At 36.2% G+C, this 19,741-nt stretch overlaps 1 protein-coding gene across 8 annotated transcripts in view; it reads left to right on the forward strand.

The window, feature by feature from the left end:
- CPED1 (cadherin like and PC-esterase domain containing 1) overlaps positions 1-3,554 on the forward strand; it is a 311,005-nt gene extending 307,451 nt beyond the window's left edge. For all 8 annotated transcript variants that reach the window (XM_077997209.1, XM_015134794.3, XM_015134793.3 and 5 more), the window contains one exon: positions 1,544-3,554. In XM_077997209.1, the coding sequence (XP_077853335.1) occupies positions 1,544-1,756 (213 nt within the window). In that variant the 3' untranslated portion in view covers positions 1,757-3,554. The remainder of the gene's footprint in view (positions 1-1,543) is intronic.
- The last annotated feature ends 16,187 nt before the right edge of the window (positions 3,555-19,741 follow it).

Here is a 19,741-nt window from a genome sequence, read left to right on the forward strand (position 1 = left end):
TCATTTAGTATAAAGACACCCAAAACATCCTTACCAGTACTTTTTCTCCTTCCCTTCCTCTCTTTTTCTACTTCCCAACTTTCCCCCAATCTCTCTCTCTCTGTCCCCCTTTTGCTCTCTAGTGCTAACAACCTGAGTTTGATTAACTCAGTAATTAAAGCTGATAATTATATGATTTCACCAGGACAACGTTTGTAAAATATACAAGTAGATTACAAATGTAGCCTCTTTGTTTGGATGTGTCCGTATATCTATTCATAAAGTAACCATGAATGAAATCACAAGAAATGAACAATCTATTTGGGGAGGGAATTTAGTAGCTTGGGGTGAGGAACAGAAATAGGAAATAAACTGTTTTGTTATATACCCTTTTATAACTTATGATGCTTCTTAAAACCACTGTTCTCTGTGGTAAGCAGATCTATGCAAACCTACCCCCAAAAGTTCAGGAAGCTGAGAGGCTGAAGAAAGAGGCCAACAAATCCATTTTCTTAGAAAGGAACTTTTAAAAGGGACTTACAAACAGAAGCCTTGTCTGTGTCTCAGGTGACAGCAAGACACGATGGTGGTTCCCTGCACCATTATCACCCCAGACTCAGAGTTTATACGCCATTGGAAAAAGGTGATTCAGAGGGATGTGTAGGAAGATTGAAGTATGATAACATCAAAGTTGTTTTGACCTAAGGGCAGGATTTACCGTAAGTGTGCTCTTACACAAGGAACAATAGATAAACTGGAAATCTTACAGACCTTCCTGGGACTGGGGTTAATCAGAAGTCAACATGGCAGATTAGCATCCAGTGGAGTTACTTTAGCCTCCTATACAAAAAAAAAAAAGAAAGAAAGAAAGAAAGAAAGAAAAAGAGAAAGAGAGAGAGAGAAAGAGAGAGAGAAAGAAAGAAAAAGAAAGAAAGAAAGAAAGAAAGAAAGAAAGAAAGAAAGAAAGAAAGAAAGAAAGAAAGAAAGGTCCAAAACTAAATCTACATATATATATCTAAATATACAAATTTATTAGTTTAATAGTGCAAGTGCCCAGAGCAACAAAACCACTAAAAGTAACAGCTTCTGCAATGGAAAAAAATTTTTTCTTTTCTCTGAAAATAGCTTTAATTGCCATTTTATAGAAGAGTGCCATGACATGTTTAGGGTACCATGTTTGAATCAGTGGCCCGGCAAAGGCACACCAGTGCCTTTCCTATTGTGGTGCTATGTCAAACTGTATGTTAGTGTGCCTGGCCTGAAAACACACACACACACATACACACACACACACACACACACGAGTGGCAGATAAATCATCTGAGACTGTTCCTTAATTGCATTGGAGGCAGCTGCAATGAGGTAAGAAAAGTGACAAAGTTGAATTTTAACCTTGGTCTTTTTTGAAACGTAAGTTAGAGCCATTCCTGGTTATGTAAGTCATATTCATGCCCTTTTGGCAACATCCGTGTGGCAGAGATGCATGTCCAAGTTTGAGAGTTAGTTATGCAAGGATCAGATATTCTTGATTTTGCCTCACAGTTTTCTTGCTCTTCATTTGCAGGTAGTGAAATCAAAGTTATCCAAAGAATATAACTTTATTAAAATGAAAAGATCAAGAAATCATATCCTGGGAAGATATTTCAGCAATCAAAGCAAACTACAACAGAGCACTGTAACAAATTTTCGATCTCCATATCATGTCAGAGGTCCAATAAATCAGGTTTGTTCTGAAATCCTTCTCAGCAGGATGTGTGTAAATAAAAGGACTATGTAGGCGCCCTGCAGGAGATCTGAATCTGGAGCTGGAGACAAGCTACTCACCCGGACAATGTTCTAGGAGCCAAGAGCTGCGCATCACACACATTTGAGATTGACCACACACACTTGTGCACACCAGCACATGCATGCACACCAGTACACACACAGTTAAATCATGATAACACTTCTTCTTACAGCTTTATGAATTCAAGATGTGACCTTGAACACGAGTCCATTTCACAGTGAAAGATACACCTAGAAAAACGTTACTTGAAGCAGAGTTATTAACCAGAACCACTGTGGGCCAGGTATGGCATTGTGATAATAAAGAGAAATACAGACACTTGAATTATGTGAAAAAAGATAATGGTCTTTCGTCTTGTCTTACCATCTCTATAGGTACATCAATATTGAAAAGGAGAAAAGCCAATTACATTCCACTGGCAAGTAGAGGTTGTGCTTGCATTCTTCACCAGGAGAAAATGTGGTGTTTATGATGGCTTAGACTTTGTGAATCTAATGCTTATGAAAAACAGTTCTTCCTATACTTTTTAAATTGTATTACTGAAAGGAAAAAACAGGAATGTTCCACAAGGGAATTTGAAGAGATTCTATGAGAGAGATATAAAGTGAAATATTTTATCGTTAAAACACCAATATATTTAACTTTGCACTTCTTGTGTTTCTCATAAACATTCCCTCTTGTCCTATCTGTGCACTTGGATGGGTAACTGCAGTCTGAATTAATGAAATACATAATTTTAAAGTAAGTAACAAAATTTAGTGCCTCCTGTATTACTTCACTATGTTTCATTGATGATATTATTTAAATCTTGTGTTTGCCATTACAGCCCTATGTAACTGAAAATTACAATTACATTTTATGTAAATATTTTGCAAAGGATTATGCATTCTCAAATGCATAGGTATTTTTTCCCATTGAGCATTTGCATATGTCCACAAATAGTATTATGTTACTAGTATCTATATTTTGATTTTCCTGGGCAACTATGTCAAATCCAAATTTAGAGTAGACATAAAATTATTATTTTTATTAAAACTGTGGCATACATATAATACATACCTAATTCTAGTAGTGAGAACTATCTCTTCTATCTCTTTAGGTTCAAAATGGTGAATTTCTTTATTATACAAATGCTTTGTTGTGAGATAACATCACACAGTTACAATGGATTTTAAAGGTTTGTCTTTTTTGGGTGGGGTGGGAAGCTGAGAGGGTTAATTCAATACATGGCTGAAATTACCAAATATATAAATACCTCAATTTCACTACCATACAAGAAAAAAACACCTATTCTGATTGATCAGTTCTTTTGTATGAATATCCACTTCCTTTAAATACTCTATTTTTATATATATTTTTATATGAAGATAAACACGAATTTATATTTAACTGTCTTAAATTATATTTACATAAATGCAAATATCGTTTGATATAAACAATACAAATCTGCATCTGGCAGATGATAATTTTTTTAGAAGAATGATACGGTATTAACTTTAAAAATAAGACTTTTCTAATATACGCTTAAATGCAAACATCATTTTTAGATTTTCAGTGATTTTTTTTAATGACATAAAACGTTGCCTGTGTGTGTAGACTCTCCATCATGTTTTAACATATTGTGTACTCTGTAGCAGTTTTACAGTCAGTATTTCTTATAATTTTATTTTGACCTATCCGTAATCATCTGACTGAGGTTACTCTGGTATTTGCCTCTTCACTGCTGAAATAATAATGGATTTTAGAAACAATTGTAATAATATTGCTAATAAATGTCTTACGAGTAATAGTCTGTGTTTGTAGAGTATCTTTTATTTTCTTTTTTACCGAAGATGTACAACTATGCAAACAGTGACCACTTGGCAGGGATATTTTCATGTGGATTCAAGTATTATAGCGTGGTTAAACAGGATTAACTAGATAGTCCCTTCTAAGCCTAATATTCTCTAAGTTTATGATCAGATGAACTTCCCACTGTGCAATGACCAAAATGTATGAAGATAATGTATTGTAGTGACAAGCTTTTTAAAAATAATAATAATAATAGCAATAATAAGACACTTAAATGCCAAGAATCATTTTAATTGCTCCTTAACTGAAACTGCATTTTATTTTACCTAGGTGTATGTGTATGTGTGTGCACATGTGTTTGTACGTATTTAGCAAGTTCCTAATTTCAAGGGGAAAAAAATGGGAGTAGGCATTTTAACGTATTTTTAGGTGTAAAAGTTACAGGAAATGTATTATTTTGGTAAGAATTTATTAGAATCCAATCCAAACTAAACTAAAGAAAACATTTATAACATTAAAAGTCAAGAATAACTGCATAAACATTTCCAAGCGTCACTGTTGATCTTGTGTGTGGGTGGGCACGGGTATGTGTGTGTGTGTGTGTATGTGTGTGTTTAAAAGCACAGTGTACTATTTGCCAGCCACCCAAGTAGGCAGATAAGATCCTGCACAGGCATGAAAAAGAAGGGCTCACATTTGCCTGCTGGTTGGGTGGGTTTACATTTGGGTCATTCAATCTTCCTTGTGTTATTTGCCCATGTGCCTAGAAGTCTTCTCTACAGAGCAGTGATTCCTACTTAAGAATGTGTTGGAAGAAATTACTGATTTTTGAGAAATATTTCCCATGATGCTTATGGAGAAAAAACTAATACTATTCTCCATTTGAAATGTCTTCTTTTAGTTTCCTTTCACAGAAGAATTCCAAGAAGAAATATAGAAATGGCTCAAAATTATGTAACCCAGTAAGAGTTATTTCAAAGTTATAATGCTTTGGCAGAGTAGGGAGGGGTGTCTAATATAGTGGTGAGATTAAGAGTCTAGATAGTTAATCATGGTTAGGATCTTATTAAGTATTTTCCTAAGGGCTCCTCCATGTGAGTAAATGCTGAAACAATTGTCTTTATCTAAAATTTATCTGAATTTTTATCTTATAAAAAAATCCCCCCAATTCACCAAAACCAGTGGCTATTAATGTATTTAAAATGAACAAAAATGACTGAGTGAGCTAGTATAAACTGATAACTTCAAAAATACGTGTTCAAGCACAAAATGATAGCATAGCAGATTCCACCATTTTGAGTGGATCAAGGAATAATTACTCTCCAAATGCTACTGTAGTTTTGTTTTTTGTTTTTTTTTTTAAACGTGTACTTAAAGTTGCCATGATTTTTATTGCTCTTGGAAACTAAGGCATTTTAATAGATCACTTCAGCCTAAGGGGATGAACCAGAAGTTGTCGGAAACCCCCAAAGACCTACTAAAAACAACAGGATACTGCCAGCACCTACAAACAAGATTTTGTATTTGGCACAACTTCCAAGGTTTCATACTGTCAAAAAGCCTTTTATCATGTTTTTATTGCTGCAGTAACTGCTATTATCAACTTCCATATTTCTTTCATGATTCATTCACTTGATGTAGGGGGATATAGAACTCATTTTTTTCTAATTCATATAGACCATGCAGTCCTCCTAAAATGGTATTCCATTTGTTTTCTTTATGCTTGCTGAAATGTAAAGAATTTGTTTTATGGCCCTATTAAATGTCAGATCACTATGCTTTAACACACTAGATACATAATCAAATATTACTGTGAAAATTTATCAAGACTATTTAAATTGTGTAAGTCTATTTGAAAGGCAAATAAAAAAAATTACTTTTAGAGAATTTAGAAAACTGTCACTTTTAGAGAAAACACCATAAAAGGATTCCTACAGTGTAGTAATATTTAGGTAGCTTAGGTTTTGGATTTGATTTCTGTTGAGTGGTATTTTCTCCCAAGTCTGTAGCACTCTCCGCAGAAGACTTTTTAAAATTTAGTTTTTCAAAGACTTTTTTTCTAGCCCTTTTGGTAATATATCTGGGAAAAATATTCTATTGTAGATTAGGTTATGAGTAGACATTTAATATCTCTAACCAAGATGTCTTGTTAAGGTGATTTATGTGTAGCATCACATGATTCATTTTATCATATGAAATAAAAAATTATACTTTTTATAATATAAAAGAGTAATTTCTATGAAATCCATTACCATGTTTAGATATGTTTTAAAAGCAAAATATTTACAACTGATTATTGGTACATAAGAATTCAGAAGTAACATGGTTTCATAAATACAAAATGTGTTCAATTGATTCTCAACTATATAGTGACTTATTTTATTGTTGAGCTGGTGAAATGCAGCTATTTGATGCGGCTCTTAGCGCTAAGCTACACAGCTGAATGATGGTATGTGATTGATTTATATATTTTGTTCAATTGTGTTTCCACTTTCTTTTTTATAATAAAGCCTGTTCAAAATATGCAGATTGAAAGCTCAGTGTATGTCATCAAGATAAACATTTTAATTTTCTTTCCAGTCTCAAATTTTTGTTTGGTCTATAATTGGTATGGTTTTAAAATTAAATCATAAATTTGAATATTAGAAAAAAATTTAAGGACACTAAAATTAAACAAATATATGTTGTAACTTGTAATATAACCATGTATCCACTAATCTCCATTTAGGTATAAGAAGTTGTTTGGTTTACAGTAGATCTTTTTACCTTAATAGCCGGATATCTGGGATTCAGAATTCTTGTGTTGCTTTTCAATAAATACATGGAAATAAGAGTGCAAAATGCCAACACTGAATGCAGTGCAGCCTACGATAGTCCATGAGGTACATCACAGTCTGTGCAGGATTGAAAGGAAGCTACAGCATAGGCCTTCACACCAGGAGAAACTCTCCTCCACTGGGTTTGGGGATGGATACATATGAGCACCTTCTAGCTACCTCTGACAGCTCTTGGACATCTCTTCAACCTCTTCTTAGTGTAAATCACATTGGAGGGTCCAATTTCGAAAGAAAAAGCAAATAATAATTTTAAGTCTTTAGTGGACCAAAATTTACAACCTAGACTAATCAAATAGCAAGTGGATATGACTCTAATGATATTTTCTGATTTAAAATCAGGAAAAATAGAAAATGTGCTCTAATCATCAATATAGTATATCCTCGAGAACTTAAAATAGAAACCCATTTTTTCCAAATTGATTTTTTCACCGAAGGGCTCACTCATCTACTGTGATCATTCCTGCTTGTCCTTACCTTTGCCTTTTAAATGGAACTTACGCAGTATTTTTGTGTGCATTTAATATGTAATACAAGATACATTTTAAAGCTTACATTTTTATGTTCTCCTTCTTGCCTTAATTACATGTAACACGAAGCTTATGTTTTAATGGGCATGGGCTCTCCAGTTTTGCAGTATCATAAAAAGAGTTTATGAGCCTTTTGTTAAAAATCAGTGCCTATGTCATTGGCAGGGCATGGAATTATTTGCAACTACTTCTTCTACTTATAAGATACAATTTGGTCTGAATTAAAAATACTATGAAGGAAAACTGAAACAATGCCTTTGTAGCCCGAAATGAGTTTAGTCATCAAATGGCACAAATTTGGGTCCATCAGTTTCCACCACATGTGCATACCCCCTGGGGAAAACCTAATGTCTGTTCACACTTGCCTCTATAGAATACCCATTTCAATGTTCAGATTAGTTATGCAAAATCAATGGCATGTTTTTAAAAGGGTGTGGATACACCCTTAGCTCAAATTACTCCTGCCAAGAACAGGAATTATTTCAACAGGATGGAGTTTCCAAAGCCATGTTATTGGTAAATAGCCGGAACTCTCTCTTGGCCACCTATCCTATAAATAAATTCATACCTTCCATGAATTATTTATGGATTCTGAGATGAGGCTGATACAGACATTGCATCTCAGGTTCTTATTTCCCAGAAGAATGTACAATCACAAAGTGGGTGATTGGCTTATGTGGTGTTTTTCTCTTTCCTGGGATCATTATAAGTCTTTGAAGTACTGAGCTTCTTGAAGTCGATTTCTCTTCCAGTGGAAGCATCCCTGGGCAGTCTTTAGCAGACTGTTATCAAATACAGTGAAAATAAATGCCTTCCCTTCACCACTGATCATGGACTTGTTATGCTGCCTCTGCAGACAAGAAAGTCAAAACTGGTGGGTCAACGCCAAACCTTGCCTGGTTTGTGCCTGGGCAGAGTGTGTGTCAAATAAAAGACTTGAAAACAGGAATTCTGGATTATTTTCAAATACAAACTCATCCATACTGTATAAATACATGGGTGTGTGTATATGTATAGATAAAATGTATGCACACACACACATACACACACAATGAAATAGATAATGGAGCAGTATCAAATAATCTTATATCCATCCAATTAGTTCCTTTAAAACATTCCTCTTATTTTTTATTTATAGCAGCATTTAAAACCTTTAGTATAACAGGTTCTATATCTCTAGATGCCTTCACCAGGTGCTCGTCTGAACATGTGGGGAATGTGCTTCAAGGCCTCCGCCAAGCAGTGACGGAGCAGGGAGGGATGTGTCAAGGGAGATGTCTGCCAGATGCTTTTCTCAAGAGATGACAAGTGACTGAACTGCCAGAAATCGCCAAAATAAGAAGATACTAGGAAATGTGGGACCATGGAGTCACGAGGGTTCCAAAACTAGAGAGAACTATAAACTATAGTTTAAACTTTAAAACTACAGAGAACTCAAGGAAAGAAAGAGAGCAGGGCAACTCTGTGTCCCGACGCAAGTAAATGGATCAGTAACGCTCACTCATGGGAATCACTCTTAGTAGGGACTCCAGCCACACGCCCTGCCTCTGCCCTCTGATCTCACAGGGCCTTCTCACTGGCAAATGCTGAGATGGGTGGCTAAGAGGTAAGTCACACCCCTCAGTATGACTCAGTATGATCCTCAGTATGGCTGAGGGGTAAGTCATAACTCTTAGTTATGCGGCAGCATAACTAAGTCCTGTAAACGGTGGCAGAGGTTCCGCTGGGTGGAGGACACCCAGCACGATCACAGTTCTGCAGCTCGTAACTTCCTCCCTCCAAATCAGATTTCTAGTTGGCCTCCACCCCTTTTCATTTCCCCTTTTTGACTTAGATGGTTTCTGTGTCCACCTCCATTATAGCATTTTCACAATATAATGACCTACAATCATCTATTTGATTACCCTGAGCCGTTCATCTTTCTACTATCCAATCTCTAATGTAAAGTAAGGGCTCAGCAAACACTGTTCTCTCTCATTCTTTTCTCTGTTCACTACTTCTTAGCTCAGATGCTATCTCCTCTAGGAATCTTTCTCTGATTCCTCACATACTGATCAAAGTATTCTTTCTTTGCATTCCTTTGGCGTTCCCTGTTTACCCCTAACCCAGACGTTTTATCTTTGTCTAAGTTTGTCCTCCCTAGAATGTAAACTCCATGTAGAAGGGACTGAGTATTTTGTTTGATTGTGGATAAGCAAAATTTTTAACTGTTTTATTGAAATAAAATTTACCTACATGAAGTTCACTCATTTAAAGTATAAAATTCAGTGGTTTTTAGTATATTTACAGTTCTGCGGTCACCGTGATAATCTAACTTTAGAATTTTTTTTATCATCCCAAAAAGAAACATAGCAGTCACTCTTCAACTTTTCCTGCCTCCACTCCCTAGACTTCAGTGACCACCAATCTGCTTTTTGTTTCTATGGATTTGCCGACCCCGGATGTTTCCTATAAATAAGATCACACAATATGTGGTATTTTGGGGCTGCTTCCTTTCACTTAGCATTACTATGTTTTAATCTTTGCACTCTCAGTTTAGAAACAAATTACCTGGCACAGGAGAGACACTCATGAATTTTTATTAAAAAACAACAACAACAACAACAAACAAATGCACTAACAAACTCTAGCATTTTCTGGAGTTAAAAATTGTGCTCGAAATAGAAGTTATCTAAAAGGCTTTGACAAAGCACTATGTTAGAAATAGTATTAATAACATCACTTCCTGATACCCTGTTTAGCAAGTACCCAATGTTTGTTCCCATTGTGTATATGTATTATTTTTAACTGTTTTATTGAGATACAATTTACCTACCATGAAGTTTACTCATTTAAAGCATAAAATTCAGTGGTTTTTAGTATATTTACAGTCGGGATTGAGGTGGAGTACAAAAGAAGTAGTTGGGGAAGATGTCAGGTACATGTGGAAGTTGTCCTCCTAGACTCAATGGGGAGGCTGCTAGAAGTTCAGAGAGCTGCTGACACCCGGTGCTGGGCCCTGAGGCTTGCAGTTGCACGGGGCTATGGTGCTTCAGGCCTTCTCTTTGCTGTACCCCTATACCTCGCTCATCGCAGAAGAAGCAGATGTTCTCTCCACCCTGCCCCTAGCAAAACTGGAAAGGATTTGATGAAGTTATGCCCATGTCTAAATGAACCGTATCTCAAGCCCTCATAAGGGAACTGAAGTTTTAAGAGAGGACAAAGTAAGACTCTTCTAGTTGTGAAATTTCAGGTATCAGCTAGCCAGAAATGGGACTATTAAAAGAAGCAGGGAGTATCACATAACTTATCTGGAAGAGTCGGCTATTTTGACACCACAAATTGAGGAGCCAGGAAAGAAGCTATACTGATTGCCCCATTCAGAGATGTAAGTTATCGGAGCCTAAAGTGTATGGGAAGATGTTCATGCAGGCCCTGCCCTTCCAGCATATAGACCAATGGGCATGGCTGCTGATCCATAGAAATATTTCTACTTGCTTTCTTTTTCTACCATACTATCACCAAATGCAATATTAATGCAGCATCAAAATTCACTTTTATGTTATAAATCTTCCTTTAATTTTGTATATAATAAGTGCTTACAGATGCAAATCATGTTTAAATAGAAGGACATAATGGTTAAAAGAAGTATGCCATATTGTAATAATTTTACAAACAGCTGTTTCAAGTTAGCATGTGTGTATTCCCAGTCTTGTGTATATGAGATACAAGTTAATGTCAACAGTACATTAACAATGCAACTGAATTTAATTATGGAACTGGAAGTGCTATGGGTAGAGAGATTGCATTTTCACTGAAAAGCAGAGGTAAGGAGACATCTGTTTTTGGTGAGTTTCAAATAGGTACTTGTGTCTTTTACACTCACCAATTCTATAATTTTTTTGCAACTGTGCATTAGCTAAAAGATTTCTCTGCATATTTTTTCCTAAACCAAGATAGCAGATATATTCTTCAGCAATTTAATTTTGCAAGTAGCATTACATATGATTTTGAAATATGAATCTGGGAAGTATAAAGAGCACTGCAAAGCACAAGATTGATACTCATACTTTTGTACAAAGCTATGTCTGGAATTCAGAGTAAATGAAAAGCTTTCTTGCTTTGTTACCAAATGACTCCCTACTGTGTCCAAATTCTTTATTTTACTACATTCTACTGTTTGAAATCCTTTCAGTTAGTGAAATCACTTAAATTAACCTCCAGGCTCTCTTAAGATGCTAATATCTTTGGGAGGGTTGGGGCTATTAGACATTTACGATATGAGTGAATTTTATCACATTGTTTTTCTACCAACAGCTGGCTAAATTCCATGCACTGAGTAAATAAGGGGAATGGGGTGTAATTTTGAAGGGAACCCTTTTAGGAAAAAGATACCTGTGGGGCAAAGGGGAGCCTGAGAAGCAGTGGGACATTGACTGCCTAGTCACTGTGACCCAGTGCTATCCTGTGCCAAGTTCACCTCTAAAGACTGGACTTTAAAATCACTTACAGTTGAGCAATGGATTTGGCATATAGCATCTCTGAGTAATTGCTAGAGGAATTTGAACTATTTACTTGGGAAAGCAGAAACTTCAGAGATGACCTGATTGGGCTACTCCCATCACCCATTGTTTTGCATTTTGCCAATACAGCATAGTCAGAAGACCTAATAAACACATTTCTTGAGCCTCCATCTGACCATTTCCTGGTTTCCACCACTGCACAAAGCAGCAAAAGATTTTCCTTTATAGCACTGCACTTTCGAGCAGAAGTCCACTGCATCTAAATGCAGACCACCGAGATGGTTGCCAAGGAAAACAAGCATTGTTAAAATGGAGACAGTTACCTGCTTAAAAGTTGATAGAAATTAAAAGTTTGTATTCATCCTTTATTGCTCAGAGAATTTGAATACTCTTTCAATGCAGTCTGGCTGACATGCCAACTATCTCATGCTATAGAGGAATATTTTTCTCTTCCTTTTTCTTTTTTATTTATTTTTAGTTTAATTTTTTGAGACAGGGTTTCACTCTGTCTCCTGGGCTGGAGTGCAGTGGTACAATCACGGCTCACCGCAGCCTTGACCTCCTGGACTCAAGTGATCCTCCCACCTCAGCGTCCTGAGGAGCTGGGCTACAGGCGTGTGCCACCATGCCCAGCTAAGTTTTGTATTTTTGGTAAAGATGGGGTTTCGTCATTTTGCCCAAGCAGGTCTCGCGTCCCTGAGCTCAAGTGATGCTCCCACATCGACCTCCCAAAGTGCTGAGATTACAGGTGTGTGGGAAGAATATTTTTCTAAAAAATACACTGAAAAACTAGGAAGATTAAAGAATGCAGTGGTGACATTCTATCTTCTAAAGGATTTTCTAAATTTGACTAGATATGCTCATTGTCTTTGGCCTCCACAGACAGAAGGCAATTTAGTGAACTGAGGATAAACTACAAAAATTCTATCCTTTGTCCCTACCATGCAAATAAAAAGCAAAAGCATGACTGTTACCTTAACAGAATCTGCTCCACTTTGCCATGTTTATTTCTATGTTGTACTGAAAGGTGCGTGCTGGCTAAACTCTTGTTGGGGAACAGAATTCAAAAGCTTAAAGCACCATTCTTATGGTTCCAAAATAAAAGACAAAGGAGATAGTGAAAGAACATGAGAAGAATAAGGAAAGGGAAGAAATGACAGCAATAAAAATTAAAAGGAGAAAGAAAGAGGAGGTTCAGAAACCCTAAAGAAATGGTGGCAGATGTCATTTGGTGTCATGATTACCAGTCAGCAAGACTGGTCTAGAATTTAACCACAAGTTCAACAAGTAGATCTTGGAGGCTGCCATAAATGGGCAGTGAAGGGTCACTAAAATGTTTAATTATCCAGATGTGTGTCTGGCTTTACAGCCATGAAGTAACTGCATTGTCAACACGATACAAAGATGCTGTTAATCAGGGACAGGATAATGATAGTCACAAAAGGAAAATAAATGTCATTATTTCTTACAAACTAATCTGATTAGTCACACTTTTGAAACTGCCTTTTGAAGAGAACTATTGCTTTTCTGAGTTTAGTCATCAGAATCATGAGTGTTTTTGCTTCAGAAATAAACCTAACCACTGTAACTCATTTGCTTACTGTATTTCTCACATCTCTTAGTAATAAAAGTTGTCCTCAATTCCGATTCAAATCTTCCCAGATTAAGTTATCAAACTATTTCAGTGAGTGCTATATTTTCAGTACCTGGTCACATGATTCAACTTTTTCTCAAAGATACTTTCCTAATTGCATTACACTAAAGATGATTAGTCTGGAAAGCTCAATTAACACAGAAAATTCATTTCTGGTTTTATCAACTGCCAGTGCACATTTAAAACAGAATCTATTTTCAATAATCATGATTTGAAACATGGAACTAACAGATCAAATATGATTGGCCTCATAATGTACCAGACAGTGCATGCAACTACTAGAATTACTGCGACTGAACATCAATACTAAAGAGCAACTGCTCTAGGCCGGGGAAATATTTCAATAGCTGACATCAAGTCTTAACTGGCCATGGCCCTTAGGCAGTGATCCTGACAAGATCAGCTGTTTCCCAGCACTACAAATTCACTATGGGTGGATTTCTTGTCCATTGTTCTTGTCTTCCTGTATTCCTGGTTTCAAGCTAGTAGACTGTCTGGAGTGAAGATGGCTGAAGTTGCTGTTTAGTCAACCTGCTTAGATGGTGTCAGAGCAAACTACTGCAATGTAATTGTAGGAAAGTATAAAATTGCACACTGTGGATAAACACTCCCTGGCCAGACTAGGTGGCATTCTAAGGACATTCAACAAGGGAAACAGTATGCTTGCAAGACTTTAAAAAAAACTGCCACAGAAATGAGCATGATCAAACAAAAAATATTAATTTTATGTGGTGGATTCTTGCTGAGGCCTCTAATACCTCTAATAGATGCACTGAGAGATGACAGGAGACTTACAAGGGTGGCTCAGTTCAAAGAGTTAGGATCAAGAATTTCCAAAGTGTTGTGCCCATCTACTCATGAAAACACAAAACTGAATAAAATCCTCACAATCAAAAACAATGTGTTGTTTTGAAATATTAAATGAAAAAACAGATTACTAAAGCAATATGTATATTATGATACTTACGTATGAAACACACAAAATTGAGGATAAAAAATCAAAGGAACACACTAAAATGTCAACAGAAACTATCTCTGGTCCTGGGATTACAAATGATTTTCTTTTTGTTTATTAGAATATTCTAATCTTTCTACAATGAATATACATTAAGATGGTTAAAAGTTTTGAAAGAATAATCAAGATATTTTAAAAATCAGATTCTGTAGGAAAACAAAAGTGAAAACATTTAATAAATAATAAAAACACAACCCCAAAAGTCCTGACATTGAATGGACCTATTTAGTAACAATGACAAGTCTAAGAAATATGTCTTTTTTATGGAATTTCTGGTTAAAGGTGGTGGTTTAAACATGAATATTTACTTTGCTCTTTTCCAAAAGCCCACAATAACAATAGTAAATTAATGTTTTAAGAACATATGTCTAAAAGACAAAGAACAATACAGACAATACAGGAAACACAGCAACATAGCTTTGAAAACTGTAAAGCAGGTAACTGAGTAATAACTGAATTATCAGACTCAAGTAAGTAGAATCCTAAGCCATTTGTGGAAGGTCAAGAAGCCACCTGTTCAACACCGAAATATTTCTGAAATTCTTAAAAATTGGGACCACTACAAGCCCTGTTAAGTTGAATTGAAAGTAAGACTAAAAAGTAAAAGGACTGGCTGAACGTTTAGAAAGCAGTTAAACCCTCAGATTGCTTCCCTCACTAAAGGGAGTTTAACAAGTGTCCACGAGACCCCGGCAGAAGATGGTGGCTCCACTCTTTGAAGAATGTAAGATACAGGGTATTTGGACTGAAGGACACCAAGAAAAGTGAGAATTCAGATATCAATCTTAAAAAAAAAAATTTAGACAGTAAATGCTAAGACTTCTTAAACTCTCTTCTACTAGACCAAAGAACATTAGCCAATATCATCAAAACAGAAGACTAAAATATTCTTCTCTGGAGAAACTGACCAACCTAAGAGACAAGACATAAATATACTGACATTGAAGATTTGCCAATAATATCACCCATCAAAATCATCCTAAATTAAAACCCAAAGTCAATAAGTCCCACCCACATGGTCTGAGCATCTAATTGGCTTTTAAGTACTCTTTCATAATCATGAGCAACAACCAAGGATTACTGGACATCTGACGCAAGTTTCTAAAATGACAGGGACAAAGAAAAACAATGAAATAACGTGGAAGAAGCAGGAGGAGGAAAATTTCAGAAAATGTCACTGATACATTGTATTAGAATAATGTCACCTCCTCTAATATGCCCACATCTGTATTGGTTTCCTCGGGCTGCCATAGCAAAGCATCACAAGTGGAGTGGCTCAAAACAACAGAAATTTATTGTCTTACTGTTCTGGGGGCCAGAAGTCCAAAATCAAGATATTGGGAGGGCTACACTCCCTCTGGACGCTTTAGAGGCAAATCCCTTCTCACCTCCTCCAGCTTCTGCTGGTTCCAAGCATTCCTTATGGTATCACCTCCAGTGTCTACCTTGGTCTTCACATGGTCTTCTCCTCCTTCTCTGTGTCTGTGTCTCTTCTTCTTTATCTCATAAGGACCCTTGTTACAGGATTTAGGGCCCGCTCAGATAATCCAGGATAATCTGTTGTTAACATTCTTAATTACATCTGAAAATATTCTTTTTCCAAACAAGATCACATTCACAGGTTTTGGGTATTAAGACATAGATATCCTGACTTCAAATGATCTGCCCACCTTACATGGTGAAACCCTATCTCAGATAAAAAAAAAAAAAAAAAATTAGCCAGGTGTGGTGGTGCACGCTTGTAATCCTAGCTACTCAGGAGGCTGAGGCAGGAAAACTGCTTGAACCCAGGAGGCAGAGGTTGCAGTGAGCCGAGATTGCACCACTGCACTGCAGCCTGGGAGACAAGAGTGAGTACTCCATCTTAAAAAAAAAAAAAGCATAGATATATGTCTATTTGGGGGGCACCACTCAACCCACTATAATGTCCTAGTCCCTGAAACCTATGAATATGTTACATGGCAAAAGGGACTTTGCAGCTGTGATTAAGTTAATGCTCTTGAGAAGATTTTCCTGGATTATTCATAGGGTCCCAATGTAATCACAGGGTCCTTACAAGAGGGAGGCAGGAGGGTCACAGTCAGAGAAGATCTGACAATAGAAGCAGAGGAACAGGAGATATCACAACAGAAGCAAAGGTCAGATTGATGTGAGGAAGGAACCACAAGCCAAGGAAAAGAGGTAGCCTATAGAAGCTGGAAAAGGCAGGGAAACCAATTCTCCTCTAGAGTCTCTAGAAGGGACCCAGGTTTGCTGATCCATTACAGATTTCTGACCTCCAGAACTGTAAGATGGTACATGTGTGTTTAAACCACTCAAATTGTGAGAACTTTTTAAAGGAGTAATAGGAGACCAATACATAATATACAATGATAAGAGAACATAGCACACACAAAATTAAAACCAGTTATTTCATTTTTAAAAGCATGCAAAGAAATATACAAAGAGCTCTTAGAAGTCATACACATACACAAGCACCTGCATGCACATATACAGGTCCACACATACACATGTATACTAGCAAAATGAAAAACTCAGTAGAAATCTATAAAGATGTAATTGAGAAAATCACACATAAATTAGAGAAAAACATACAAAATAAAATAGAACAGAATAGTTACAAAACTTAAAGAATCGGAAAGTTGATCCAATGTTCATAAAATAGAAAATTCAGGAGAAAAAAATGGAAGAACGGAAATCAATAAAAAAAATTTGAAAATGTTTTTCTACAAGCAAAAACATTGTTTCCTATACTGAGATAGGCTACTGAATGTCTAGAACAATTGATGAAAATATACCCACATGTAGTCACATTACCATGAAGTTTCCAAACATTATAGAGAAAGAAAAGATTCTAAAAGATACAAGAGGAAAAAAGGGTCTGGAATGTTGCAGTAATAACCATGGAAGCTAGGAAACGATGGGGAAATGTCTTTGACTGTCTGAATGAAAATTATTTCTAACCTACAATTTGACACCTAACCAAACTATCAGAGTAGGATTACGCTATTGTAAAACAGGTGAATTCTGATAAAAATTTACTTTACATATACTGTTTATCAAGAAGCTACAGTAGTATGTGCTTCCCTGGAACAGGACAGTAAACCAGAAATGAGAAATACACAAGATTCAGAAAAATGAGGTCTCTATTTAGAAACAAGGAAACTATAATCCCTGGGATGAAGATCAAGAGGATCCCTGGACGGTGGGGCACCAAGTATAAAAGCAACCATTCCAGATTGGAACAGGTCGGGGGATGTTGCAAGACACTGTGCCAAAAACATGGAATTGATAGCACTTCTCATTCATCAGAGGACATTTAGAAAACTGGTGAGGTTCGGAGTTTGATTCATGACAAGCACATAGAAAGCTAAGCAAATGAGAACTCACAGAATGGTGAGTTACCAGAGGCTGAGGATGGAGGAGGAATAGGAAGATGTTGATCAAAGAGTAGAAAGTTTTAGTTAGACAGGAAGAATAATTTTGTAAAACTGTTTGCACATTATGGTGACTATAGTTAATAATAATACAGTTTTCAAAATTGCTAAGAGAGTAAATTTTAAATGTTCTTACCGTTAAAAAGGTAAATATTTCATGTGATGGAATGTTAATTAACTTGATTTAATCATTCCATATTGTATACATCATATTGCTTTGTACCCCAAATTTATATAATTGTAATTTGTTGATTTATAATAAAATTTAAGAAAAGAAAACTAAGGGGGGAGAAAAGGCAATTGAGGAAAAGGGAAATAATCACTGTTTACCGTATAGCTTAGCAAAAATAACACTATGTGTCATAATAATATAAAAGCTCACTAGTGACCTAACCACAATTTTGAGATACCTATATTCAAAATGGAAAGGATAAGAAAGTACACATGTGCAGGGATTGGGGTGAAGATCACAGATAATGCCTAAAATTTTAAAAATTAAGAAGCAATGGCATCAGTATTAATATTTAACAAATTGAGGAAAAATATTGAAAGAATCAGGTCAAAGAGGTGAAGGTTGTTATTCCCGGGGAGGGGAAAATGGTAGAGAAGTGAGAAATTTGTTTTTCATTGCAACACCTACAGAATTGTTTATTTCATGTATGTGATTTTTTAAAATCTATGGTACTGTTACAATTGTAGTGAAAGGATATTTTATTTAAGCTGTTTTGCAAAGTTTGATTAGCCTACTGAATAGTACAGTTTAAATATTAATATAAGGAAAGGAGCCTCAAAAAAATTTCAAGACTCACTGGAGGATACTGCATAAAACTAAGGGAAACAATCCTGGTTGAACTTAATCTTTCTAGGTGGCTCTTCTGTTTTCTCCAGCTGTTAAATATATTTATGACTTTCAACTCCTTTCTGTTGTTCATTTTTGAATTCCAGGCAAGACACACCTTAAAGCAAGCAATTACCAAAAATAATCCTCCATGGTAAGGGTTATCAAATCACTTAAATTATTCTGAAAAAATGTAGCATATTTATTTCTATGCCATCGCAAGCAGTCATAACCTGTTTTGTCAAGCCTGAAAATCTATGCAAATCTATCCACAAATAATTGTGAATAGTATATGAATCAAAATATTTCTTCAGTATTTTTATGAGCATCTACATACAGCAGTATTATATTTCTCAAATACAACCTATTGATTTTAGGCCACCTGCTGATTATCTATTTTGTGATTTAAATCCCATCCAATTTTCCAACCTCACGTTGATTAGGCCACCTGATATTCTTCTGGGCCACTTGCCTGAGGTGACAATGTGTGAGGAATCATGAATTAATTTTAATGTTGCCAAAGGAAACCACAAACAGAAAAGGAACCCAAATAATGTGTTCTAAGGTTAAAAAGGTAGAGGCAGACATTATTTAGAAACACTATAATTTTTGGTGAAATCATCCTCTCTGCTCCATCGGGTTACCCTGTACAGCTGAGGGTGAAGAACTCTGCTCTGGCTCAACAAGGCTTCTAAGTGCAGAAATGGACAGGGCTCCCGTGGGCATTAATAGGTCCTATACTAACCACTCCTCTTACACCACCGCTAATTATCACTGCAAAGCTTGTCTTTTCTCAGAATACAATCCAGAGGATTTGCAATATAGTTATTTTGTCAATAGCTTCTGTGACGGTTCTTAATCTGCCTGCCTGTCTATTTTGAGGGCTTGCAATACTACATTTTACAGTAGGTAGCAGAACTGAGTAACTTGCCCTCTCTACCCAAGCAAGTGAAGATCTCCTTTGACATTTCTGTACTCTCATTTCTTCCTTCTGTGGTGAAGAATATGCTTCTCTATTTCCCACCTCACTGGCTGCTCCTTCCCTGTGGAAAAAAAGTGGCCAGCCAGTTGGTCACCATCACGAGTGGGTGACTCAAAAGATGGTTCCACTTTTTCTCTTCCTAGATCTCAGTGTCCTCAATTAGAGTGAGCTCTCCTCTCCACTGCCTGTTGCCTCTTCCTAGTTGCTTCTTTCTGGCCCAGGTTTTGAGCCTGAAACTGGGTAGATATATCAGATCAACCTTGCTTCATCAGCCTTCAGTCTTCATTTCAAGGGGAAGAAATAAGAAATTTCACTTTGCATAGTAAAACAATACTAGGAAGCTTTATACTTAATAAACCTGATACTTTGCCCAAACTGGTTCAGATCTCTCTG

This window comes from Macaca mulatta, chromosome 3, assembly GCF_049350105.2.
Source record: "Macaca mulatta isolate MMU2019108-1 chromosome 3, T2T-MMU8v2.0, whole genome shotgun sequence".
In the NCBI taxonomy this organism is placed as follows: Eukaryota; Metazoa; Chordata; class Mammalia; order Primates; family Cercopithecidae; genus Macaca; species Macaca mulatta.